Source organism: Maylandia zebra, linkage group LG7 (assembly GCF_041146795.1).
Source record: "Maylandia zebra isolate NMK-2024a linkage group LG7, Mzebra_GT3a, whole genome shotgun sequence".
Lineage (NCBI taxonomy): Eukaryota > Metazoa > Chordata > Actinopteri > Cichliformes > Cichlidae > Maylandia > Maylandia zebra.
The window spans coordinates 25,306,614-25,334,319 of NC_135173.1; the positions used below are offsets into that span (position 1 = coordinate 25,306,614).

At 38.3% G+C, this 27,706-nt stretch overlaps 1 protein-coding gene across 1 annotated transcript in view; it reads right to left on the bottom strand.

The window, feature by feature from the left end:
- Nucleotides 1–8,096: 8,096 nt before the first annotated feature.
- Nucleotides 8,097–27,706, bottom strand: part of kitlga (kit ligand a) — a 28,150-nt gene continuing 8,540 nt past the window's right edge. The window contains exons 2-10 of the mRNA XM_004564440.4: nt 19,143–19,253; nt 18,566–18,622; nt 17,613–17,765; nt 16,817–16,997; nt 14,865–14,909; nt 14,027–14,124; nt 13,722–13,828; nt 11,453–11,516; nt 8,097–11,369 (exon numbers count right to left, since the gene is read on the bottom strand). Of these exons, the coding sequence (XP_004564497.1) occupies nt 11,486–11,516; nt 13,722–13,828; nt 14,027–14,124; nt 14,865–14,909; nt 16,817–16,997; nt 17,613–17,765; nt 18,566–18,622; nt 19,143–19,253 (783 nt within the window). The 3' untranslated portion in view covers nt 8,097–11,369; nt 11,453–11,485. The remainder of the gene's footprint in view (nt 11,370–11,452; nt 11,517–13,721; nt 13,829–14,026; nt 14,125–14,864; nt 14,910–16,816; nt 16,998–17,612; nt 17,766–18,565; nt 18,623–19,142; nt 19,254–27,706) is intronic.

Consider the following 27,706-nt stretch of genomic DNA (forward strand, 5'->3'; position numbering starts at 1 on the left):
TACTGCGCAAATGACTAAAGGTAATCCCACACATTTGTTTAATGTACTAACTGAATGACATACCCTGATCAAAAATGACTTAAATATTCCTCACAGTGTTACTGTGAGGCCAGAGTAATGTAATATAGAGTAACTATCTAGTTAGACATGTTTCTACAACTTTAGGAACCTCTTTTTTTACTTAGAACTAGAAAATTAGAGTTTATTTAGGCCTTAACATCTTTTCAAAATGCCTGCAGATTTCTGTCAATTGGATGAATAAAACTGGGCATCATCTGCAGAGTAATAAAAATGTATGCATTGCCTAAGGTCACATAGTGCCACTTTTAAAATTCACATAGCCCACCAGCAAAGATTGCTTAATCTCATTTAAAAGTGAAGGATTCTTAGAATGGGGTTTAAAAGGCACATTAATGGTTTGGAGGAAGAAAATACTGAAGATCAGAGATGCTGCAGTGCTCTATAGCACATCTGTGGGAGGGCTGAGAAGAAAAGCTTGGACAATGTTTGGGATTAACTGGGGTAGCTATTCTTTTCTCTAATAGTTAGAAATTTACTTGTGAAAAATTCACAAAGTCATTATTAGTTATGGTTAAAGAAATACGTCTCAACTGAGCTCTGACTCTTTGTAAGCCTGGTTACAGTACTGAAAAGAAATCTGGGGTTGTTCCTGTTTTCCTTTGTGTGTGCTGAATGCAGTAGAAAGATGCCATAGATTTCAAAAGAGCTTTTTGTACAGAGTAACAAACTCTCTTTCCAGACCAAATGCAGATCTGCTTAATGGCTGCACCGCCATTTTATTTTCATTACATGCTATCTGCTTTGAAGTAAATGTCATAGCGTTATGCCTCTAATTTGCTGCCTCCTGTTTCAGAGGACCTACAGTAATCAGTGATCTGTAATCAACTACCGTACAATTAAATGTAATAAAAAAGTCTGACAAAAGAGGAAATAATGTTAAATGTTCAGTTTCTATGCTCTATGTCAGGACAAGACTCAGAGTATTAAACTGTGGTTACTTTTTTTTAGAGAAGCTAACTTAGTCTAATAAAAAATGAAATGAATTTTTGAGGCTGTCAAGATCTCAAAGACTTCCGAGATCTACATGGACATTTAATTTGCTTAGAGCAATTCTTTTACCAGAACTGAGCAATGAATCAAGTAAAAAGTCTTGCTTTTAATTTCTACATACTTGAGCTCCTCTCCTTATATCTTTTCAACACATTTAGCAGGTAGACATTCTTATATCTACTATAAAGTGAAAACTTCATAAGACAAAGTATGTTTATATGTCTGCTCTGACAGATTCAACTAAGAGCCACCAGAATGGGGTATGATGACAAAGATGTGTAAAATGGGCTTGAAATCACTTGCAATACACCACAGAAATATGCCACCTCTAAAACACATGTTTTTGGGGTGCAACATAAAAGGCTGATATGCACAAACACTTTTACTAGCACCTTACAATACTCACCAAAAGACTCAAAAACAACAAAAACGTCCACAAACCCACTACAAACCGGACCTGGGAACAATATGCTTATTTGCACACTCAGTCACATAGTTATTGAACACACATCAGAATTATACTGTATTTATACTATATTTGCACATTTTGCATCTTGCACATGTCTTCGTTCTGTCTTGTCCACAAAATCCTGATCATAACTTTAACCTGGTATTCAATACCTACAACACAATCCACTTCATATTGTCTCTGTCCTGTCTTTCTTTATTGTACAGCTGGTATTGTATAGTTATTATAGTATTGTATAGTTAGTAATTAGTGCCTTTTTATCCCTTAATTTTACCCAAAGTTATTTATTTGTAACTCCTAGTTTTATATCTCTTGGAGATATATCTTTTATATTCTTATAAATGCACCATGGGGGTCTGGGGTGAAACAGCATTTTGGTACTCTGTATACTTGTTGGGTGTGGCTGTGTGCAGGCAGGAATAGGACCCAAGGTGCAGACTCCGGAGACAGACGTGAACTCAAAAAGGCTTTAATTAGGTACTCAAAAATATAACATAACTGAAAAAACTCAACACAAACTTAAACCAGAGGAATGACAGAACACACAGCTAAGAAAACGGTAGATCGCGACACGGACACAGAGAAACACAGGGCTTAAATACACAGAGGGAGCAATCAGGGAATGAGTAACAGGAGGGAAACACAGCTGGGACAAATCAGAACTGACGAGACCAAAGAAGCGTAAACTGAACACACTGAGAAAAGACAGAGACCTTCAAAGTAAAACAGGAAACACATAACACAGACTGAACAAAGACAGACTCACATGCAGGCACTACAGAGGGAACAGAGACGTGGGAACAGGGCAGACACAAACACTGACTGAACACGGGGATATAGGAACTTAAGATACACATAGACGCGAACTAGACAAGGGGATGCAGGAGACAGGGGAGACAGGGGAGACAGGGGAGACAGGGCAACTAAAGAAGACAGAGACATAAGCCATAAGACAGAACTCAAAGAAACCAAAAACTAGACAGTATAAATAATATCGTAAACTCAAAAACCCTGGGTCAACGACCCAGGCATCCTAACAGTACCCCCCCCTTAAGGGCTGGCTTCCAGACAGCCCAAACCAAAACATCAAAATAAAAAAAAAAACAAAACAAAACAACCCAACCAGGGTGGGCGGCGGGGGAAACAGGATGGAGGGCCCGAAACAAACCAAACAAGGAGCCAGAAACAACAAAACAAAAAAAAAAAAAACAAAAAAAAAAAACAAAAAAAAAAAAAAAAAATGCAAACACTGGAGCCCGGAAAGCAACAGAACAAAAAACAGGAACAAAGTCCAAAACAACAGCACCAAGGCCCAGGCAAAGTCCAAAAGCAAACAAACAAAAGAGCTCACGAAAAGCGCAGAGGCCCAGGCAATAGTCTCAAAAAAGTTCAGGGGGGCCGGCCCGGAGGCTGACAGCATGATAGTCCAAACCCGGGCAGTTCAGGGGGGCGGCCCGGGGGCTGATGGTCCAAGAGCCCAGAAAACAGTTCAGGAGGCCGGCCAGGCGGAAGGCACCGGTGGCGACGGAGCAGATCAGGAGGCCGGCCGGGCGGGAGGCACCGACTGCGACCGAGCAGGTCAGGAGGCCGGCCGGGCGGGAGGCAGCGGCGTGGTTCAGGGGGCCGTCCATGACGGCGGCGTAGTTCAGAGGGCTGTCCATGACGGCAACGACGTCCAGTCATCGACCGGACAGGACGTGCAGGACGAGCAGGCCGGACAGGACGTGCAGGCCGGACAGAACGAGCAGGACGAGCAGGACGGGCAGGCCGGGCAGGACGAGCAGGAACAGACAGCATGGAGACCTCAGGAGCAGACGAAGCTGAACACTCGGAGACTGGACCAGGCGAAGCTGCAGAGGCTGAGGCCGGACCAGGCGGAGCTGCAGACTCGGAGGCCGGACCAGGCGGTGGAGCTGCAGACTCGGAGGCCGGACCAGGCGGTGGAGCTGCAGACTCGGAGGCCGGACCAGGCGGTGGAGCCGGTGGTGGTTGAACGGCCTCGCCAGAACCATCAGCAGACACTGGGACGTGCTGGCTGGGTCCTCCCGGACCCCCAGCTGACGAGGCAAGAGGCTGTACGGGCCCCTCGGATCCCCCAGCAGGAAGAGACGGCTGAAGCGATTCCTCGGACCCTCCAGCGGAAACAGGAGGCTGAACTGGCCCCTCGGATCCTCCAGCAGGAAGAGACGGCTGAAGCGATTCCTCGGACCCTCCAGCGGAAACAGGCGGCTGAACTGGCCCCTCGGATCCTCCAGCAGGAAGAGACGGCTGAAGCGGTTCCTCGGACCCTCCAGCGGAGACAGGCGGCTGAAGCGGTTCCTCGGACCCTCCAGCGGAGACAGGCGGCTGAAGCGGTTCCTCGGACCCTCCAGCGGAGACAGGCGGCTGAACTGGCCCCTCGGATCCTCCAGCAGGAAGAGACGGCTGAAGCGATTCCTCGGACCCTCCAGCGGAGACAGGCGGCTGAAGCGGTTCCTCGGACCCTCCAGCGGAGACAGGCGGCTGAACGGGCCCCTCGGACCCTCCAGCGGAGACAGGCGGATGAACGGGCCCCTCGGACCCTCCAGCGGGAACAGACGGCTGGACGGATGAGCAAACAGGTGAAAATATAATAGGCCGAAAAACACTAACCTTAGCTTGATCCATAAGCTCTGCAACGCCAAGTCCCAGGTCTTTAGCCAACTTAGTTATGGCAGGTGGCACTCTGTTTCCAGTTCTTTTTGCCAGCTGAGGCACGGAAAAAGTCATAGGCTGAGAATCTGCCAGAGAAACAAAAGGAGTCCTAGACATAACAGCAGCCACAGGGGCTTGCCGGAACACTAAGCAGTCACTTTCTCCCAAAACTGGAGTATGCGCAGTCGTTCTGGAGTGGCAGTGGCGTGAACGCTGTTTACTCCGGGAAGGGGGAGCAGGCGAACCGAGACGCGAAGCCTCCAGCTGACCGGGCTGCAGATCCTCCGGCTCACCACACAGGAGCAGTTCTCCAGAACCTCCAGCAGAAACACTGTCCTGCTGTGGCAAACGCAGTTGCTTTACAGCGAGCTCCGTCTGCTGCTGCTGCGTTGGTGCGGAGAGAGAGATAGCCAGCTCACTGGCTCTGACATGCTCCCTCCACGCGGCTATGGTGTGGCTCAGATATGTGTCCACGGAGAACTGATGAAGCCGGGGGTTGGTTGTAATCATTGCCTCGACCGCGCTCAGTCTCACAGCCATAGCCTGTAAGCTATCGGCCTGAGCGGTGCGGTCCAGCAAATCAACCAACCCCTTCATCTCAGCCTCAAAATCCGAGGTGGAACAGTCTGCGGGGTCCATGTTCTGGTCGCGATCTTTTGTTGGGTGTGGCTGTGTGCAGGCAGGAATAGGACCCAAGGTGCAGACTCCGGAGACAGACGTGAACTCAAAAAGGCTTTAATTAGGTACTCAAAAATATAACATAACTGAAAAAACTCAACACAAACTTAAACCAGAGGAATGACAGAACACACAGCTAAGAAAACGGTAGATCGCGACACGGACACAGAGAAACACAGGGCTTAAATACACAGAGGGAGCAATCAGGGAATGAGTAACAGGAGGGAAACACAGCTGGGACAAATCAGAACTGACGAGACCAAAGAAGCGTAAACTGAACACACTGAGAAAAGACGGAGACCTTCAAAGTAAAACAGGAAACACATAACACAGACTGAACAAAGACACAGACTCACATGCAGGCACTACAGAGGGAACAGAGACGTGGGAACAGGGCAGACACAAACACTGACTGAACACGGGGATATAGGAACTTAAGATACACATAGACGCGAACTAGACAAGGGGATGCAGGTGATAGGGGAGACAGGGCAACTAAAGAAGACAGAGACATAAGCCATAAGACAGAACTCAAAGAAACCAAAAACTAGACAGTATAAATAATATCGTAAACTCAAAAACCCTGGGTCAACGACCCAGGCATCCTAACAATACTGTTGTACTGACAATAAAGTTCTTGAATCTTGAATCTGATAGTGCATTCACTGGCATGATGTTTATTGTTGATGTGAAAGAGGACAGAGGGAGCAAAGTGCATAGTCAGATAATGTCTGGTCAGACATGCAGGAAGTTGACTAAACAGCACCTCAAAGTAAAAGAAAAAAAGAAACATGCATTCTGGTAAGTCAACCCAGTAGTACCAAGTATTAAAATATTGCACAAGCATATTCTGGACACCGACATTCATTTAATCACAAATGTCATCAAAAATTCTTGTCCCCCCGAAAAATGTACCATGTCGACCGATCAAAAAATGATATGGCAACATGGTATTTAGTTGTTTAGGAATGGGGAAGTTTTAGGAGTGAGTGCGATGTTTTGAGATGTGAGAGATTTGCGACGTTTAGCACAAATCTTGTGTAGTTAGTGTGTAGTGTAGTCGTGTGTGTCAGAACAATGAGGCAACTGCTGAATGTTACAGGTGTTACAGGAGTGATACATCTCCTGTTGTCAGGCCTGCAGGTATCAGGCTGTTGTTCTCCTTTATCTCATAGTGGATAGAAATTTATTTTTTGAGTGGCACAAATAATTTGTGTGGCATCAAATTTGATGCAGAACAGCTGATTGATTTGAAATGTTTATTTAAAAAACTGCCTTGACTGCATTTTTAGGTAAACAGCTGCAAAAAACTTTGTTGTTTGCATAACTTAGTTACTTTTTTGAAGAAGTGACTATATAATTAATTACCCAACATTGGTCATTATATACTGTATTTTGCAGACAGAGAGTTACAGGACTCTCTCCCAGACCACAGACTCATAATACCAGTCAGAGCCTTATAAAAAAAAGAAGAAAAAGAAAAAAGAAAGTTGTGTTTCCAAAATTGGAGTTCAAGTTATTTTTACTTCCAATAGTGTTAACGTACTACACAGGTCATGAACAAGATTTTTTAAATTTTCACTGTAAGTGGGCTAAAGCGGTTAATTAAAAGTAGTCTGACATAAATGTAAATGCTGTAATTTGATTATTTTAATAAACCATGTAACTTGGATGGATTCGATGCCGGCGTGACCACAGTACACACGTCTGCTGTCGCTCACAGAGGTCCAAGGGATCGCTCAGAGAGTTTGTGTGTTTGCTCAGACACATGAAAAATTAGAGGGAACATTGCTTGTCTGTACTTGAAAGTAGTTCAAATCCTAATCAGAATCAGCAATCAGACATGGGAAAAACTTGAAGTTTGCAAACAAAATGCAGTCACAGAAATCGAAGTATTATGTGAACAAGTCATTTGCTATAGTGGTAGACCTTAAACTCACATGGTACGATGGAGAAAACCTGCATAACACCAGGAAAATGTTGATTTGATGACGGCATCTACCTCTGAAGTTGGTAAAACACTCTAAGACTTAAATATTTCCATCATCATGTTTCACTGTGTGATACACTGAATAATACCACTTTATATCAGAAAGTAGAATCATTCTTTCTGAAGTTCTTTTCCTGATATTCACTCTTTTTTTATAATTAATTAATTAATTGAGAAGTAATTTTGCAAATCACATGGTTTAAGTAGATTAGACTTAGAAAAGCATTTTGACATTTGTACTTTTATGAATGTGCAAATGTTGCGCTCTAAAAGTAGTTATAAAACTTAAATTTTTCTGAATTGTGGGGAAAATCTTTAAAGACTATTCTTATTTAATTGTGTTTTGTTTTTGGACACATTTCTAGTTAATTTTTGTAGTTTACTGGCTCCAGGAGGTCAGAGTTCAGATGTGTGATGTCATCAGTAAGGGCAGAAAAAAAACAGTGTCTGAGACGTGAGGGAGCGATGTTTTGCTGATGATACGCTATTCTGCCTGTAAACTCCAAACCTGAACTGAGGAGAATAAAGTTGCAAGAAAAAGGAGAATGGAGTCATGTCTCTCTGAGGGTGCAACACAAATAATCTCTCTTTAATAGCGAAAACAGACTATCAAAGGAAAGCTGTCATGTTTGTCTCTGTGGCGTGTGCTACAGTGAATGTTCTCAAGACCATGTTAAACCACGAGATATTGGAACACTGAAGCATATATATAGACAGAAGGCTGAAGGCCAAGTACTCCCTCTTGTGTAATTGCGTTAATGAAATAAAATATGGAGAAAAGGAGCAGGAAAAAAATGTGTTTAACTATTTTATGCTTGTAGTCTTCTGGGAGAAATGTCTTGCAAGACAAGAGAGGTGATTTACTAGGTTTTAAGTGAGGACATAGTTTGTTTTATCTTATCAGCTGGATTCATAACACATTATTGTAGGCTTTTTCTCAAGTTATCATTGGAACACAGTTTAAATCAGACAATAACATTTTACAGCATAATAACACAAATGCAAACAGTATGGAAGTATAGAAAATTGCCATAAAAATCTAATTGTCCAAGCTTTTCTTCAAGAATATTTTAGAAATTTTAGAAAAATGTACTTTCTTCCAAAGTACCTAAAGCTCTTTCACGCAAGTACTCAAAATGTGATGTGTGGATTCACATGACATGTGGATTCCTAATCAAGCAGATTCTAAATTAAAATTCTTGAACAAACAACAGATAACAGCTGGGTACATGTACTTTATTCATATTTCATATATGTTTGTTTACAATTATACAAAAATACAGAATACAGTAGAGTTTTCACCCAGAATACCAACCAGGCATTAATAACATTTGCTTTTTGGCACCCAGACTTATTTCCTGCCTAGAGCCATTTGACTCACTCACTGAAGATAGATGGACTGAATGACTCGCACACTCAAAAGCACTGTTCAGGATGCATCAGAACACATTACGACTCACATAGGAACAGTATTAAAGGGCAGTCATTCTCTTGACTAATGCAAGAAATTGCTTACTTTCTGGCTTCCCCGCATTAGACATACTGCTGCTTATGGCTCTTGCATAGACAGGAAAATGGGAGACCATGTTTTTTTTTTTCTATTTTTTTGTTCACAGCTTAGACCTGTTGCAGCTCATTATATTCAAAGACCATGTATAAAAGCAACTTTTGACATAGTATACCTTGTTTGCTCATTTGTGGCTAGAAAAGCCCGTATCTCTGTCAGAATATTGGAAACTGCGTGTAATAGTCTTCATGTGGAGAAGCACAACCTAAAGGTAACTGTAGAGAAAGTCTCAGGTCTTAACTGCCATAGATATTATACTTCAATACGGTTCAAAAATGCATCCTTGAAAGGAAGCAACTGACTGAAAACTTTGAAATTGCAATACTTTGTCATACCACACGTTTAGATATTTCCTCTAAAAGTACTGTTGGTGTAGACTACACGGACACCAAAGTGTTATACTTTTTCCTAACACAGACTCGGCTCGCCATAAAGAACATGTCACAGGAAATTTGTCATGATCAAAAGCGTTCCTCAAAAATGCATTTTTGAACATTTTCTTGCAGTTCAACACTAAAAACAATACCACACGAAAAAATTCCAGCTATTGATGCTGAAAGGTAAAGTTGATCTGAACTATATGAACACCAATGTGGTATACATAAAAAAACAAAAACAAAAAAAGCAAAACAAAACATATATTTAATTTTGCACAATATACTCTTTACTCCTATATGAAAAAATTCCCAACATATAGTCCCAAATACACAGGAAACAAGCAGTTACCAGATTAAAAGTTTCCTATAGGATATAAAGGAGAAAATGTAACGTGGACAGAAAAGTTAAAACCACTGCAGTTTGTTCAGCCATTTTAGTTTTCACATTCTGAAACACTGCTTTACTAGATCCAAATCTTTACTGGGCACAAGTCAAACGAACTTAACTCTCAGTTAAAAATAAAAGAAGAAGAGAGACTGGAACTCCTGTCTGTTATTTTTGTCTGCCCTGTAATGATCTCGCCACTCTGCTAAAACACGGAAACATGGAAGGGCTTTTACATTTCCACACGAGTCACTCACACCAACCAAACAAGGCACAAAAACATGAATGGACATGGTACAATGTAAGACCACATATGTAAGAGAAACACTCAAACTAGATATAGATACTGATGTTTGTGTCCTGCCAGTTATGTCATTGTCAGGTATGTGTCTGATGGGAAAGGTCACAGTCAGTGTGTCCTAATCACACTGCTACCTCTTTATTGATTGTCATTAAAAATATTCATAATTACTTGACTACAACCCATCATAATTTATTGGATTCCCTACTTTGTCTTTGGGCAAGGCTGTGAAGATTAGTTTCCTTTTTAAATAGTTTAACCCTGCTGCCCGTTTCCTCAATACTGTGATAAGTTGGCGCAACTTTAAGGCAAAAAAATTCAATATGTGGAGAACTTTGTGGATTATAAAGGTAAGGGGCATTTTTGTCAATTTTTAAAAACTCATATCATCTGTTGACCTTTATTAGCATTTTAATTTTGATAAATGCACTTACTATTTCATCAGATTTTCTACGAGTGCTTTTCCTGTGCAACACTAATTCTGGCAGTATTGAAAGGCAAAGTAAGCAAGAACAGACGAAACCTTATGAGTGAACAGTCTACACTTGATGAGCCTGATTTACGATTACATTTGGTTTTTGAACAAACAGTTTAAAAGAAAGATAGTTTATCATAAAAATCTAAATGCTAAGGTCTTTGTTGAATATTTCTGTTTCTGTCTCAAACAATTTAGTGTTTTTTCCTTTGAGGAATGGCCATCAAGAAATCTCTTATGTAACAGTTTTTGCCTTGCAAACATAGATGTGTGTAAAGTAAAAAATAAAGGCATTGTCGAATTAAAACATTTGCTAAGGGAAGCCGGTTGCTGTCTTATATGTGCCTGTCTTCTATGTTCTGAAAAACTCACCTTTAAATAAAATAAAATAAAATAAAAAAAATATGAATCCACAGACGTCATCCCTGATACTTGTTAGCAGAATGTCATTGCAGATTTTAACAGTCTAGATCTAAGTTAGTCAAAGCAGCATATTCTGTATACATGTGTTCTCACACATTCTAAATCACCCGAATTACATATACGCACAACAACAACAACACCAATAAGAAAATGACACTTGTTTAGGAGGAATATGTTTTGGGGTTTGCGATGTGTTAGTATACAGAACCTTTTTTTCTTCTTCTTTTTTTTTTTTTTTTAAATGTGTGGCCCTTTAGTAATGGTGCTGTTAAATGACTTAACTTCAGACATTATAGTTGCATGAACAGCAGCCACTGAGTGCTGCCACCAATAAATAAATACATCATATATCCCCATGGGTACATACTGTACTTAAAGCAGATAATGTGACTACATCTTGGAACAACAAAGATTAACATTATTAATCTTAAGGAAACCTTGGAGGCAGAGGAAACTGTGGAGCTGCTGAAGGTGTGGTTAACATGAGGGTCACAGGAGGTAGTAATTCAGGCTTAAGTTCATACAAGACATAACCAGCATAACACTGGTCACCTTGTGGTATGTTCCTTGAAAATGAAGCGGCAGGCCCAAAAACACAGCCAGACTGAATGACACGCTGGTAAAAAGACATAGCTTTCCCCCAAAGATCTGTCGATCCAGCAGATTCTGATGAATGATTAGTCGGAGTCATAGAGTCCCAGGATGAGTGTGGAACAGGAGTTTATAACAGCAAATATCTCACTTTTTTTTCTCAAAAGCATGCAGTCTTAGAAGAAAGGCAAGCTTATCCGCATGATATAAGTGTGTGATTAAACCAGAACAGTCTCGGTGATGTAATATGCCATCGTGAATCTGGAGAGCAGTCATGAACAGGCCTTTCGCCTCTACGGTCTCACAATGGAATTCAGCTTCGTGTTTTCTTTTCACCCTTAGACACCAACAGAAGAAAAGGGTAGAACCCTGTGAGAAAGGAGAGTGAGATGAGGTTTTAGAGCTTTTTGAAATGTATTTGCTCTTATTTACAGCAATGTCAAAAATCTTACCAAATACACCGAAGAACACCAAATGCAGAAGCCTTACACTATTTCAATGACGTTCAGCATGTTCCTGCAGTTGAACAGACAGACATTATCTTTCAGTGAAAGAAAAAGAAGAAGCAGAAGAACAAACAAGAAAAGACATCAAGAACAACAGAGATGGCTTTCACATGACAGGAGTCAAGGTTGGTACAGTAGGACAACGTGAGCAATGCAGTCAAGACGCTTGAAAAGTGTAGGAAAACTACTTTTGTCATTTTTTTTTACTAGTCCTGGCAGTAAATATATATCTTCAAACCTTTTTCTATGATGTGAATATATACCCCTCCTAGCTACTTTATCAGGCAAAATTAACTAATGGAAATTAATCAATCACATGGAAGCAAATTAATGCATTTAAGCATTTAGACACAGTCACGGTGACCTGCTGAAATTTAAACCAAGCATAAGAATAAAAGGTGATTTAAATGAGTTTGAAAGTGGAATGTTTGTTGGTGCCATGCTGGCTGGGATTTTCCCCACACAACCACCACTTCTAGGGTTTACAGAAAATGGTCCAAAAATAAGAGAAAAGAAAATATGCAGTGAGTGGCAGTCCTCTTGGTTAAAATGTTTTGTTGAAGTCAGAGGAGATTGGTCTGATTGCATTCAGTTGCTTGGTAGGTTACAACAAGGAAGCATCATATTTGAAGAAGATGGCTACAGCAGTAGAGGCCCGCAAAGATCGTATCTTCTGTCAGATAAGAACAACAAACTGTTGCAATTCACACTGGCAGAAACCGGAAAGCGCAAGGAAAATTGTTTCCTTGTCTGATGGTTTGGCAATAAGACAATCAGATGGTAGAGTCAGAAGTTGGGTTCATCACCATAAAAGTGTGCATCCATCCGACTTTGTATGAGCATTTCAGAGTGTCGGTGCAATGGTGCGGAGCAGCGAGCGGTCCCCAAACCCCAGGTCACGGACCCGTACCGGAGTCGTTTGAACCGGGTCGCAAGAGTTGAGGCTTGGGTGTGAAATTTATGGTTTTTGGGGGTCTTATTAATTTTTATTGATTTTTTTAAAATCATTTTTATCGTTAACTCGGTTTCCCTGGGTCTTTTCCTGTGTATTATGAATAAATCTTTATTTTGGTACCAGTACTGGTTTTATTTTGTTGTATTTATCCCTGATACCTTAAAGGCTGCCAAAATATTGACATAAACCGGTTCGTCACGCAAAAAAGGTTGGGGACTGCTGGTGTGGAGCATATTTCCTTGTCACACTTTGAGCCCCTTAGTATCAACTAAGCATTGTTCAAACACAACGGCCTAAATGAGTGTTGTTGGCGACCATGTTCAACCCTTTATAACCACAGTGTGCCCATCTTGTGATGCTTGCTTCCAACAGGATAATGTGCCATGTCACAAAGCTCAGATTGTCTCAAGCTGGTTGCATGAATATGAAACTGAGTTCAGTGCACTCAAATGGCCTCAATATCCACCAGATCTCAATCCAATAGAGCACCTTTGAGATGTGGAGATTTTCATCATGGGAATGCAATCAGGATATTTGCAGTAACAGTGCTGTGTCAGTCATGTCAGTGCTATCTTCAGCCAAAATCTCTGTGGAATGTTTAGTACATTGTTGTGATGGACTAGCACAGAGGTGTCTCCTAAACTTTTTAATATGGGTGGCAATATGAGGGTTATATATATGAGCGACACCCTACAGTTAGGTGAAAAATTACCTTTTTATTTATTTTTTTATTTATTTTGTGCATATACTTTTTAATTTAAAATAATGACTTATTATTTTTTGTTTCTTGCCATTGTGCAACAGTTAGGCTATTGACCTTCTTTAAAGAGTCTTGACTACACAGTGATGATATTCTATGAAATATTTCTATGAAATCAGGGGACTTACAAAAGAGTGAATATGAAGGAAATGTAAAAAGTAAAGTAGCAGCAGAATTTGATACGAGTCCAAAGCCTAGGCCTAAAAATAGTGTAATAATAAACACACAAAACATTTTCTACTACTAAATTCACAATTTTAACAAAACCCACACCTCCAATATTTCACTGCAAATTTGCTATTTTAGAGTTTTCATGCCTGAAGTAATACCTTTGATCTCTGTTTATATTTTTTGTGAATAAATAGTACATAATTAACAGACTGCTTGCTCAATCAGTTTTAAGCAACTAATCCAGCTGCAGTAAGAAGTCAGAGCATTATTTTACTGCTGCAAATTTGCATTGCCTGTAAATTAAAAACAAACAAACAAAAAAAGCTCACTTTTCTGATATTTCAGTATCTAGTGGAGGTGCAGTCCCTTCTGTTCCTGTGAGTCCTTCTTCTGCAGGATTCTGTTGAACATCGTCCTGGTTCCTCCGTGATCTGACCTGTGCCAGGTTAGAAAATTCCTCTTAATTCCAAAGTTCACCACAAGGATCAACGAGGTGTGTAGAACAATGGCACAAAGTTGAAAGGCTGCCGCCAGCTCTCATAAATTCAATGGAACAAAGCACGACTGTATCTCTCGACATTTTCATATCTCTTAGGTACTTCAGCTTAGTGTTTGAGGTCAAAGGTTGGCTCACCTTCCATACAAGCAAGAACACGATGGCTAAAAGTGGAATGAAGAGTAAGGAGAGAAGGCTTCTCTCCACCACCTCAGGCAGGAGTCTTTGTTGCTCACCTAGGATTAAAAGGACAAATTCTCTTAAAAATTACTTAAACTATGATTAAATATTAATAAATAAACTTTTTCTTCAGTGATTTCTGTTTTTTTAATAATTAAATTTTCTTTGTTTTTACCGTGAAAAGTAAAGAGCATCACCAAATAAATATTATACCGTACCTTATTTCTTAGTTCTTACTCTCTTTAACATAAAGAGCATTTTGCGGCACAAACTACTGATAATGTGCAAAGATTTTCTTGGCATCCATTCAAATAAAATACTGAAATTTAATCTCTCTGGAGGTTAATGTGGTTATCAGGAAAGCAACAGTAAACAAAAAGAAACTTATTATATCACCATGTTCTTGATCTCCCCCTTCAGTGTTTCTGTTGTGTTACTACAACCACTCTGCAACGCACTTACACGTCACACTGTAATGAATGTTTATGAATCAGTATTTAATGAAATGTACATTCTGTCTGCATTTCCACGTGCAGTTAATCAAAACACTGACAACTTGTGAAGATGCAAAGCCCTGCAGGGGTTTTAACTGAGTAGGCAGGTAAACACTTAAAAGGACAAGGCGAGGCACATGATGAGGAATTTGCCCCGAAGAGCACTGCTCATCAGTGACAGCATTCTGAGGGCACTGGCTTACTTGATATCAAAAGTGGAAAAACACTGCTGCCCATTTGGTACACCAGCTGGACTGGTTTTGCAGCTCTTTTTTTTTTCTTGCAAATATCCACAGACTTACTTGTGTTGCAGTCATTTGGACACGGTGGGCTGGTAGTGGGGGACTCTGAAGGATAAACAGAAAAACACAAAAGAGATGGATTCAGAGTTACCAGAAAACACAACAAGACAAATGAAAAAGTGACATAAAGGGATGGAAATTAAGGGAAGAGAGGAGTGTCAACATTTTATTGTCAGGTGTTAAAAAGGCACCTCAACACCACTTTTTCTACTCTCCCCTCAAACACGCACAATAGAGCTCATCCAACCACTCCGCAAAAGAAAAGCCAAGCGCTTGGGAAGATTGCTCTGTATTCAACGTGTAGACAATCAGGTTTCGGCTCTTTTCTTCCTTTTCACATGTGCTACCTTGGGACATCTTCCCTCGGTCCTGTGACTCAGCCGTGTCTCTATGGGCCATCTGACCGCTGAGAACATTTTTCAGCTCTTATCTTGCAAAGTTCTTGTGAAGAAATAATGGTTTGTGGATTAAAAGCTTCTCCAAACAGCCACAAGAGGTCTGTCCTAAATAAAGCCTTTTCACTATATTCCTAAGAGGGTGGCTGTAGTTTTACAAGCAGGAATGAACTTGTGACGGAAATGTTCAGGGTTTAAATTTATTTTTTGGGAGGGCGTTTTCAAGAGTTAAGGTTAGTTTCTGAACGCTGCCTGCTTTCCCACACCTTTAACTTATGCCTCGGGTTTGTGTGTTTTATTGTTCTCAGTCCTTAGTTTAGATTCTTTTGCAAATTTTTTATTCTTGTTAGTATAGTTATAACATTATTTTTTTGGGGGGATTATACATTTCTCTGAGTTTTAAAGTTTCCTTTCCAACTGTGGTTTTGACAAGGCTTAGTTTTAATTTTGTGCAAACTTCTCTGGGTAATCTGGTATTAGGTATTAGACGCGCTCGTGCTGTGTAGCCCTTTGGTTGCTAAGTATTAAACTGACTTCAAATTATATCATGATATACTGTAATATATCACATATGAAAATGTGATTAAACAATCTTTCTGCTTGTTACTGATCATCATTAAAAGTAATCCTATTCAGTTATTCTTTATTATTGTTATCTGACTTATGAGTACTAAACAGTGTTCTTTACTTTCAAGTGATTATACCTTCTTCAATTTTTCTCAACATTAATGAATGCAAATTGTTGATACAGAGAAAGTGGTAACTTCATAAAATGAAAAATGTTGTGCAAATCTTAAATGCATATCTTTAAGGGCACATGTAGAATATCAGGTGCATTACAAAGTGATCTTAACTGTGAAACTAAAATGTGAAAAATATGATTATCCTCTTCTGACATTTTTTTGTTTTTTGTTTCCTTGCTGACTCTTTTCATGCAGAATGAAAAAAGATGAATTCAAATTCAGATTGCGAAATCCAGACTACCTTAAAAACATCAGCTTCGTCCAAGAAAAGCTGGACTGACTGATAGATATTTTGCCAGTCTTGTCATTTATTGTAGTGTGCTTTGGCTTAAAGCATCACACTCCAGATGGAGTGAACACGAGTGTGCAACATGCAGCTTGTTGTGGAGGCGTTACAACTGAACTTTTGCAGAAACACCTGAGATATATTAGTTCAAATAGTTCGACCCAGTGCTTTTTTTTTTATCCTTTGTTTTATTTTAATCAATAAGAATCTGTAAGAGGAAATGCTGACTTAGCATTTGACCACTGGCTCAAAAAAAAGATCTACCCTTTTTTTGTAACATGAATTAAAGGCAAACACAAATGAGCAAACATTTATATATCACAAATGGCCTTATAGTAAATTTTCTGCAAAACCCAGTGCACAGTAGCTACAAACATGCTGCAATCAATACAAACTTTGCACACGAATTCAGCAATAAAGCAACAAATCTCACACCTCAATTAACCATTTAGTTTTTCTTCATTTATTAAACTAATGAAATTACACAAACATGTCTAACAACATAAAAGTGTTATATAGAGTACTCACCTTCTGAATACTCGTCTATTAATGGTGGGTATGGTGAGGTGGGACAGGGAGGAACATCACAGTCGTGTGCATCTTCTTTATTCTGTGCAGCTCTGAGTAAATCTTCGATGAAGTCAAAGTATTGGTTGGTGTCAAACCTCTCTTCCCTATAGTGGCACTCAAAATCAAGCATGATGTCATTCTGGAAATACAGAGACACAATTTTCATTAAATACATTTATTTCATTTCTTTTTTCCTTCCAAAAAAATCTCTAATTTTTCTACACACATGCAATCTTGCGCTTTTCTACATATTATCACATGAAAGTGCATGACTGTGCAAATGCTTCATGTATTTCAGACATTCAGTGTTCTGCAGCCTTTCATGTCTCGCTTGCAAAGCTGGTGTGAGAATAACTTGTGAATTAACAGAGTAAGCATCATGACTCCTACTTTCTGAACCTAAACCAGTAGCGACCATGTATTTGAAACAGACTATATGCTGCGTAATACCTGTGAGAATGGGTAACTCTTTCAAAATGTTGAAAACCCATTTCTACCCATATTAAATGAAAATCATGTGACTAAATGCATACCTGAAGCTTGCATGCTTTCGTTCTTTCTTTTTTTTTTTGCAGTCCAAAAAAACTTCATCCAAAATCATTCAATTTAAATAATTAGGCCACTATATATTTTGATTATGTGTTTTTCATATACATTATCCAATTATATATAATGCACATTTCAACAGTGTTTGTCATGGATGCTGGATCTGTAATAAAAGTGGTAAAAGATAACCAGTAAACAATGAACTTACCAGATCCTGCATATGGACCCTTTGTTCTTGGAGAATCTGAATGAATATGCTAATGTTCTCTTTATTGGATGAAACGTTTCCAAACTTTTCTGATAACCTTACTAAGCTTTCCTCCAAATAGAAGATATTTAATTTCATCCAACACATCCCAGCCTGGAAAAAAAGGAACACATATGTAACATGAGATGTATGAACTGTGTGATACATACATGGTATAAGATAGCAGCATAGCTGATGTGTTTACTGATAGTTTGACATGGGGATGTAGCTCAAAAAAGGTAATCATTGTCAGTGAGTTCATCGTCTTATGGCTCAGTCATACTAGAGTAAATGGCAGCCTTGGAACTAGGGAAAAGTGGCAGTTGCGGTGACCAGCTGGTCACCCAGAGGTTGAGCATGCGTCACGTTCAATCTCTGAGTAACCACTTTCAAAGGCAAGGTAATTACATAGGTAAGAAGCAACCAGTGTCAAAACATTTGTGGTCCAACTGACTCGAATCATTCTCAGACAGACTGTTGAAGGTTTGCCAATAATTGCTGCCTAATTTATAAACACAGATTGTTAACGCACTGCAATTAGTCTGAGTCTATGTGTGGCGTTGAGTGCAGTCTGTGGCAATAGGGGACTTGACTTTGCACTTTTGTTCACCTATAAAAGTTAATTGCTGTATTATCACAACAGATTCTATGTTATTAACAATTTGAACCAATCCAATTGCAAATTGGTAGCAGACTGGTTTCATCTTATTGCTGATTTATTACCATCCTGACACACCCAAATCAATCCAAATATGCCAAATGACTCAGAGTGGCCATAAACCTGGTTCACCTCTTTGAAGTAACAACGTCAAATGCAAGGACAATTAAAGCATTTTTTTTGTGCTTATCAATTTGCTAGATTTGTCATAAATTTGGTTACTGCCTGTTCATTGAAAGATGTCACAATATCTTACCTCTTCTTTAGGAATGTACTCTAGAGGAATTAGGTAATCTTTAGGAATATTTTGTCTCTGTAAAAAAAAGAAAGTACATTAACATTAAACTGCAGGCAACATCATAAAAACATGAATTTTCATTCAGTTTGAAAATTTGTGAATTTACTATTATTGAAACCATGAACACAAAGACTTGGTGAAACAACTACACAGCTTTCTTTTTTGTTCCTGTTCCTGTTCAGGTGCTAACTTTCTTTTTTCTCCTCTGTTGACGAGTAGTTATTTAAAATATATATTCTAGAAAGATAAACAGGTAGTTTTTACATTACACGGTTAAGTGATGGCAGTGATCAAATATGGTTCTCTGGAGAAATACAGTGTTTGCAGCTGTTTGACCAAAGACTTTCAAGATCTGCCACTGGTTTGAATACAGTTCTAATGCCTTTGCATTGTGCTTTGTGTGTTCATTTGACTATATTTTAATAGCTATAATAGCTTTAGATTGTTCAGTGGTAGCCTGCCCTGTATAACATACCAGAATAGACATTTAGTTTAGAATTTCTCAAATACAATTTAATTGGAGTGTTTCTCTTACCAAAGTGGAGAGTTTAGCGATGTCATTGGTCACTGGGTTGACGTTAAGTCTATCTGAATGCACCCCAAGCGTAATGAACAGCAGGAAATGGACACAGACGTGTATCCAACTCTGCAGGTCAGAAGGGACAAACATGTTTTGGCAATTAGTTACATCTTCAACATAAAAAGCCATTTATGATCAGAATCTCATGTGAGACATTAGATTAGAGTTTCACTGTACCTAAAAAGCAAAAGCAAAAAAAGTCACACTAAATCAGATTAAGAACAAAAAGAGTGGGTTTTGCAGCTGTTCCTGCAACTTTCCAAGATTTAGAGTTGTTGGTGTTTCCATGCTTAACAACTCGGCCTCCCAAGCCTTTGGCCATTACTTGCACAAAGATGTGTTTTCTCTTATAGAAGTCACCAAGAAATACAATTGGCAATGAAATATGACAATTTTACAGCCATATAATAAATGTGTATTGCCAATGCTGTGTTGAGTACTATTCTTACTGGCTAGTCTTTATGGTGGAGACACATCAAAGCATTTTACAAGGACGTGTAATGTCACACCTGCAATGTTGGATAAATTACTGTCTTTGTTCTGGAAAACCAATTCAAGTTATGTCTTAAATCTATGCAAAGGTCTTAAAGAATGCAATAAAGAGTCTGATAAGATGACTAACAGAATTCTTACTCAGAGGACTGCTTTCAATTTTCACTTGCCTTCTGTTTTAACTGGCAGTTGCTTTAGTTGTAAGAGTATTTTAGTTCCTGGCTCTTCTTTAACTTCTAGCGAAGTGAAAAAAGAAATAGATTCTCTGCCATGCTGGAACAGAGTTGGGTAATGACACAGTACTAGATGTTATTTTTATTTTTCAATGACAAGGGATTTTTGTTGTCATTGTCTTACATGTTTTAATGTTTTTATGGTCTTGTCAGGTCGGGGTAGATCATATGGGTAGCCAGAAAAGAGAGAAAGAGCTACTTTAAAAGTCTTGAAGTTTTACACACACAACCCAAAAAACCCCATCAAGTATCAGCATACTTATATCAGGTCCGACTGTGATTAATTATTTTAAATTTGTGTACTTAAATAGAAGATATCAGATGCCAAACGTTAACCTTTTAAAATTTACATCCTTTGGATAATATCCCTTTTTGTAATATTGCTACTTGCCAAGTGTTAAAGTGATTGGAAACAGAGTGCTGCCATTTAAATGAGATATTTGTTCTTAAAAACATATGTCTCGCAGTAAGAACAATAATGTAAACATAGCTTCTTAAAGTTACTCTCAGGCTCATGAAGAGACAGCTTGCAGTCTTTTGGCTGACCTGCTTCTTATGCAATGGATCCCTAATTCTCCTCTCAGTAAAGATGGGGACAAAAAGAAGGAGAGCCCAAAAACACATTAGTAACCTTCAATGTGAACTTGCTGTTTGGTGGATAAAATTTTAAGTGTTTCACAAAGGGAACTATGCCACATCTAATCTGGCAACCTTTATAACAAGATTTTGTTCTATTGTTAATGATGATCATACTATTTTGCAACAACTAACTGCGGCACAGACCTGGACCATCTACATTTCCCTGCCAGCCTGGGGGTGAGATCAGTAATTTTCAAATCTTCAAACCCACCAGTGTTCCTCCTGTTGCTATATGTAAGTCACAATAAGCCACAACAGGAAGCCAGTGGAACAATGATCCATCTACATCAGGAAATGCTAAAGGAAAAGACGGAATGTAATTCAATTCCTTGTAGCTTGTATCATCCAACTATTGTCTTTAAATGGAAGTCGGGGTTGAAAAACAAGCAAGTTTGTTGGACACTTAAATTCATGAGTTATGCCTCAATCTTTAACCTCTAACCATATTTGTATAACAAATGAGGGATAATAAAAACAGAGTTCCCTATCTACAACTAAAGTACAATGTTGGGATTTTTCAGCAAAGCAAAACCTGATGTTTATCACACAACATCTCAAACCACTCCAATACTCTTGTTTTTTGTCTTTAACATACCGTCTGTACAGAATGTGTGCACAGTGATGCTCATGAACGAGAAACAAGTGTATCTGTTGTCTCCTTTAGGTTAATGTCCAGTGTCCAGGCTGCCCGTAATTTCTTTAGTATGGATTACATGCAGAAACTTGCTACAGTACCTGAGTGTATGGAGTTACAGGCTTATAGTGAATTCAGCAGGCTAGAATCCTTAAAATTCCTCTTCAAGCCACAATATCCATCTGTTTACATTTCTTACATAGCTTAAGCTTACATAGCTTAATGGACATGCTCACTATATAGAAACATTTTTTTTAAAAGATGATTCAGTGTGTCAAGTGTGCAGTTGTTGCTCATGCTGTAATAAAAAAAACCCCTAAAACTTCACACAGACTAGAAAGCATCCCATCAAATTTAAGTCAGTGAAAAGATTATTAAGAAAAATTTGCTAATTATGTTTGGTCATTAAGGACATTCAGAAGACATGTTATCATTTCACTATCAAGCTAGTAAACAGCTAACTGTTGTGCACATGTGGACCTCCTGTGACTGGTTTGCTATTATCAACATTATAATTTCTGAATGTTTGCAAATGTAAATATACTAACAAATAAAACTAAATAATAATAAATAAATAAATACAACAAAAAAAAGAAAACAAACAAACAAAACATCAGCAAACACATCAGGTGGGGATGTAGTCACCATTCCAGGATCCTTATGAGACAGATTCATAACCCATGAAATAAATTAGCTAAGCACAACCAATCAACGAATGTTAGACTGGGTGTAACATGTTAAAGAACTCGATTAACCTCTTGGTGCTGGAAAGTTAAGTGTCTTTCTGAAACAAATCTTCATAAGATTTATGGTTAGATTGGGCTGATGAGGGGACTAGGACAACTGCTTCAATTATGATGGTGGTAGAGACCTGACATTTCTGTATAATTAATGCAGATCCTATCACTATCCAAGAGGTTTTTAGTTTTACATCATATTATTCTATGAAAAGGTTTACTTAAAATGGAAATTGAATACTTGAAATAGAATATGATGATGGCCTTTTGAGAGTGACCAGAAAATACAGAATTTAAGTATTAAAACAAAACATAATTTAACGTTTTCTTTTATTGCCTGAGTCAATAAAATCAGATTATGTAATTGGTTAAAAGGAAAAAAGAAAAAAAAGAAGAAAAAAATCAAATGGTAGGACTCCTAGATCTGGATTACTACCAAAGTATAATTAATTGTTTCTTTGCTCCAAGGCTGAGCTGTCTTCCTGGATTAGGAAAACCATTCATGTGTTACTTCTGTGCTGACAGAAGAAAAAAAGAACCCAAATTGTAGTTTACAATTCCCATTCATATTTATAGTACAACTCTCTATCATTTTGATTTTTATTCAGCAGAGGTTTAAGAGCAGACCTACCATTAAACATTTCAAACAAAAAATAACAACGGACGCAAACCTGCTTAAATTTCTGCTGTTGGATCAAAACAGCTGTTGACTTACTTTTGTGTGTTGGCAACACAGGAAGGAGGTACAGACTTACGCAAGGACACAATGTTAAAAAAAAAACACTGTTGAAGAAATGCTGTGCAACAAGAACAACACTGAGATTTAGCTTCACTTTTCAACAATTTTCACTGTTAAAACCTTGTTTTGTAAAACAATTTATTTCACCAAGTAGCAACTGTGTGGGACAACATTGCAACAACTATTGCTACTATGTGGCTACTTTGAAGAAAATAATATAAAGATACTGGGAATTTGTAAAGCTGTGTGTAGAAATCAGTTGGTGCACGATACTGCTGCAATAAGTTCTATTTTACTTGAAGACGGTACGGTCATGGAAATCTAAGTCCTCTAAATGTACAATTTGCAAAGAGAGTGACTGTAATTTATGCACTCTGACCAAAAGTTATTTTTACAGTGCACGATAGTGGAACCATTCCTAAGACTATCAGTGTAATCTGACATCCATGTAAAATGTAATAGTATCATATTGTCACGTAGTCCATAGCATATACACCATATTTTTACACAACTGTATCTTATCGTGAGCGGTCTAATTTCAACAATAAAAATATATGGGAACTATCTTGTTAAAATAATACACACCGAAAAAACAAACAGATCTTGTTTCTAAAAGTTCCAGAAAGGCTCCGGAATTCCCAACACAGCTCAGGCCAAACATATCAATAAACAACAAGGCTTCAGTACCGACAGCACTTTGACTTACTTGAACTCGGTCATCTGAACATTTCCCTGATGCTTTCTGATTGACTTTCAGACAGAAGACACAGCTGCACTAACAGGAGATGAAAGTATCTCCCATGCACAAAATTGCATTTTTCTGTCGGACACTTTACAACCACTTTTTGTTTTAACAGTATCAGAAGTAGTAGTAGTAATAGTAGTATTATCAGAACCAAAATCATTGAATATTAATTCACAAGCCTCCAAAATAAAGCCCTGTTCTCCATCATCAGGTGCATCACAGTTCTTGAGGCCTGCTGAAAGCCTGTTTTCTGTTTTCATTATAATGATGCAGATAATGATTATCCCGTCTGATTTTCCATCACCACTTTGAACCCGATGCCTAATTAGCTGAACAGGCTCTCCAGACTGCTGGGCTCGTGGCCCTGTTATCCACGTAATCTCATAAAAGCAGAGCACAGTACCTTGCATGACATTAGTCTACCATGGCAACATGCAGCCTGTTGTGTCAGATAGATGGACATTTCTCATAATCTTTTGCCTACATCACTGTTTTGAATTTTGCCATTAGTCATTAGTTCCCATGTTTTGAAATGAGGATTAAAACAGACCAGATGATGAAAGATGGGGAGGGAAAACACCAGGCTGCTGTTTCTGTCTAGATGTTCTTGAGTTGATTCAGGTTCAAGTTATCCGAGGGTTTCCAATGAATACCCTGGAATTTTTTAAAAACCTTTAAATGTGTTTTGTGTTTTTTTCTTTTCTTTTTGTCAAAGAATATGTTAATTACTACCAGCTCGTTCTCTTCCTGATTCAACTCATCAGGAAGTAGTGTAGTCAAATTTTTATTCTGGAGCTCTGTTTTTTTTTTTTTTTTTTACCTCAAAAAACAGATAAGACTTTAGAGACTGATTGAGAAATTCTAACTGCTGTACAAATGGAAATAATAATTTTATAAATTTACCTTAAGGTATAAACCGTAAAAACCATTTCCTCAACTATGTCTGACACATTTACAAGCGACATTTGTCTTGAGATGATAACTGTCAGACATCTGGGTTTCGGGGAATATTTTGCTTCCTGTTCAACTTGACAGCCCAAAGTACTCTACAATTTTGTCTCAGTACCCATTCAGATAAACTCTTTTCCTATAATTACATATCAGCTACACTGTTGAAATGAGAAGCAGAACGATTTAAAGATTAAATTTAAAAAGAAAAAGAAAAATATATCAAAGATTATAGCAAGTGCACAATCCGCTAAAAAAAGTATAGCTATTTTGTCACAAAATTAAACTGTATCCTATACACGAAGAGACATAACTTGTTGAGTAAACAGTGAATTTCATTGAGGTTGATTTAATGTGGATCTATAACAAACCTAATTTGTTATATGGGGCTATTAACCCAGTTGGCTTGAACCGACTGGTGTAGCCCTACAAATAAACAGCTAACAGCTAACAGTTAAATACTTTGAATGGCTTAGAAGATAAAAATTACTTGATCTGTTAACTAGGTCTGATGGCTTACTTTTTAATTAAAAACGTACAATAACGTCACGCAGAAAGGTGGTCTCCAGAGGCCAATTTATTACCAGCAGCTGAGATCAATTAAACTACTATGGCCACAAGTAGTGATAGCTAATGACAGATTTTCAGAGAAATCGCTCATTTAATAAATGATGAAAACAATTCGTTTTGTTGTGTGTGTGCCATTAAGCATATGTTGTTGAGAAAAACAGGAAACAAACAAACCTATTCAAATGTCTAATGAGATCAGACCTTGCCAACATTTAGGTAGAAATTAGACAACCCCTGCTGCGTAAAACAATAGGTTTCAGAGATGAGAGAGCACCAAATGTTTCAGTCCTTTTAACCAAATAGCATCAACGTATGATTGATCTGGAGCAGATTAAAGGCTTTAATGATGAAAACACAAATAATGATCTTGCTAGGAAATTAAAGGGTAATACAGAGAAGAAGCCAATCTGCAGGTGTCTTTTGGAGACAGTGAAGTGTCTGCTGTTAATGTCATCTTTAGGGCAAAAGTCAATCCAGACTTATTGCTGTATGACACGACAGAGCAGTGGTCAAATCAGACTACTGTCGCTAAGACTTGTCCAAACATATGAGCATGTGCATGAAGAATTAAGGCTCCCATTATGGTAACTTACTGAGCACACAATTTATTTATTGTTTATTTATTTTACAGTCAAAGCTATAATTTTAAATGTCAAAACAAGCTTGTTATTTGACCAAATAGGACATCCCTTGAATGCTACATCCTTAATAGAGGAGATGTTGAACTAAACAATGCATACTTTTAATTGCAATTATAGTGCACCGTTTGTGTACAGCAGGAAATCGCATCTTGCTACTGTGAAAAAAATTTCAAAAAGGGAGGAAAAGGATAAAATGGTGCTGTGTACTCTACAATGTTTTTGTTGGAAAGGAAAAGAGTGGGAAAAAATGTGTTTTATGATACTCTTACAATCCCTTTATATAGCTGCTTATCAACAAATAAGGGGTTAGACAGATCTGGTTAATATGCACTTACTGAAGAAGGGGAATTTTTCCTGGCCAACAAGGAATCTTGAGTTGTGCAACTGTGCATTTTTTCAGATCATCTTACAGATGTAGGTGATATATTTTACACCTTCTCACCAAAAGCTTGACTAAATTTGTACAACATTTTCCTCATAACAAAAACAATCATAATATTTTGAACTTGTGATTCATTCTCGAATATGTGAATTGGTGGTCCATAGTTGTCAGTTTTATGGTAACCGGTTTATAGTAGATCAGTTTATCAGATTCATATACTTTCAGATACTTTCAGACAAGTAGATCAACAGCTTCGTTGAAGGGCGCCCTGTACTTGATGCTGTTAAAAAGCAGTCTAACAGGAACAAGGAAGTATAATTTGATTACAGTGTGAAGCAGAGAATTCAACCCTGACTGAGATAGAGGTACAGACATATTTTCCAGTGACTAAAAGATAACAAATGCTCTCTCCTCAGACATCAAAAATCATTTTCTGTTGCATACTGAACTGCACAGACAGAAATGTTCAGCTGACAGTATGAATTACAGACAGTATACAATTCTTCAATTAAAAGAAATAGATTTTTAACAAAAGATTTAGGTTTCCAATTGTAGTTTACTCTTACTTTATTGTTTGGGAAAGTGGGAAAGTATGTTGCCTCCTTTTGTTTTTTAAAAAAAATTCCAGTGTAGTTTAGCTTTTGGCTTTGTTGCTAACCACTGAACACAACGTGCCAAAAAATGATCTCCTTGTGGCTGGGCGTCTGCATTGGGCTGCTCATGCATCTTTCAGTGTTAACGCACTGGCAATCTAGTGGCAAATACCACAAATGCAAATGAGCTGGAGGCAAGGGTCTGTGTTGTACGAACATAGAATTTCCCGATAATAGAGAAATTGCAGAAATAAATTTCGGCAAAAACTTGAAAAATTATAAACTTTCTTGGAGATTGCACAACTGTATCTCATTTTGCTAAACAAGAGGTGAAACCAGATATTTTTATTTACATGCTTAATGACCAGAAATGCAACTTTAAAGTTAAGATTAAAGTTAAAAATTGGACTTCAAAACAGAATATTTGCCATATCGATATCTTGTTGCTACTGTTTTCCTTGGGGGCTGCTGAACCTGGTCCAGACTGAATGTATTGGTAAATCGCAACCCGTTGAGGGTGTATTAAGTTTGGTTAAATTCATTTTATATAACCAAAATCACTACAACAGTTGCCTCAAGGCGCCTTATATTGTAAGGAAAAGATCCTACAATAATACAGAGAAAGAACAAACAATCAGATTGCCCTCTATGAGCAAGCACTTGGTGACAGTGAGAAGGAAAAACTCCCTTTTAACAGGAAAAACAGGCAGAATTAGGCTAAGGGAGGAGAATCCATCTCCCATGGGATGAGGAGAGAAGGATAAGGATAGGATAGGAAGGATAGGACAAATTAATTCATTAAAGATTTAAGCTACCACTTAATGGATATCAGCATTTTTATACTTTATTTATGTTAGATTACATTCAACAGAGTTGAAGTTGCAGATCTTTAGGGCAGGATCAGTAACAGTTGGTTTTTGACTTCAAAAGATTTCTTTATTCTCCAACTTACAGTATTTTATGGGAGAAGTATAAATGTTAGGTGTCACTGTATATTTTCAAGGTTGTTAATTTTAGTCCTTAGAATAAAGAAACTGAGCTTTGGTAAGTGGGAATTTTACAAATAGTTTGGGGTTTAAAAGGGTTCTGGATGTAATATTAAATTCATAAAACTAGTCACATTAAAGCTGACAGCAATTGAAAGTGACATTCCCTGAACCACAATT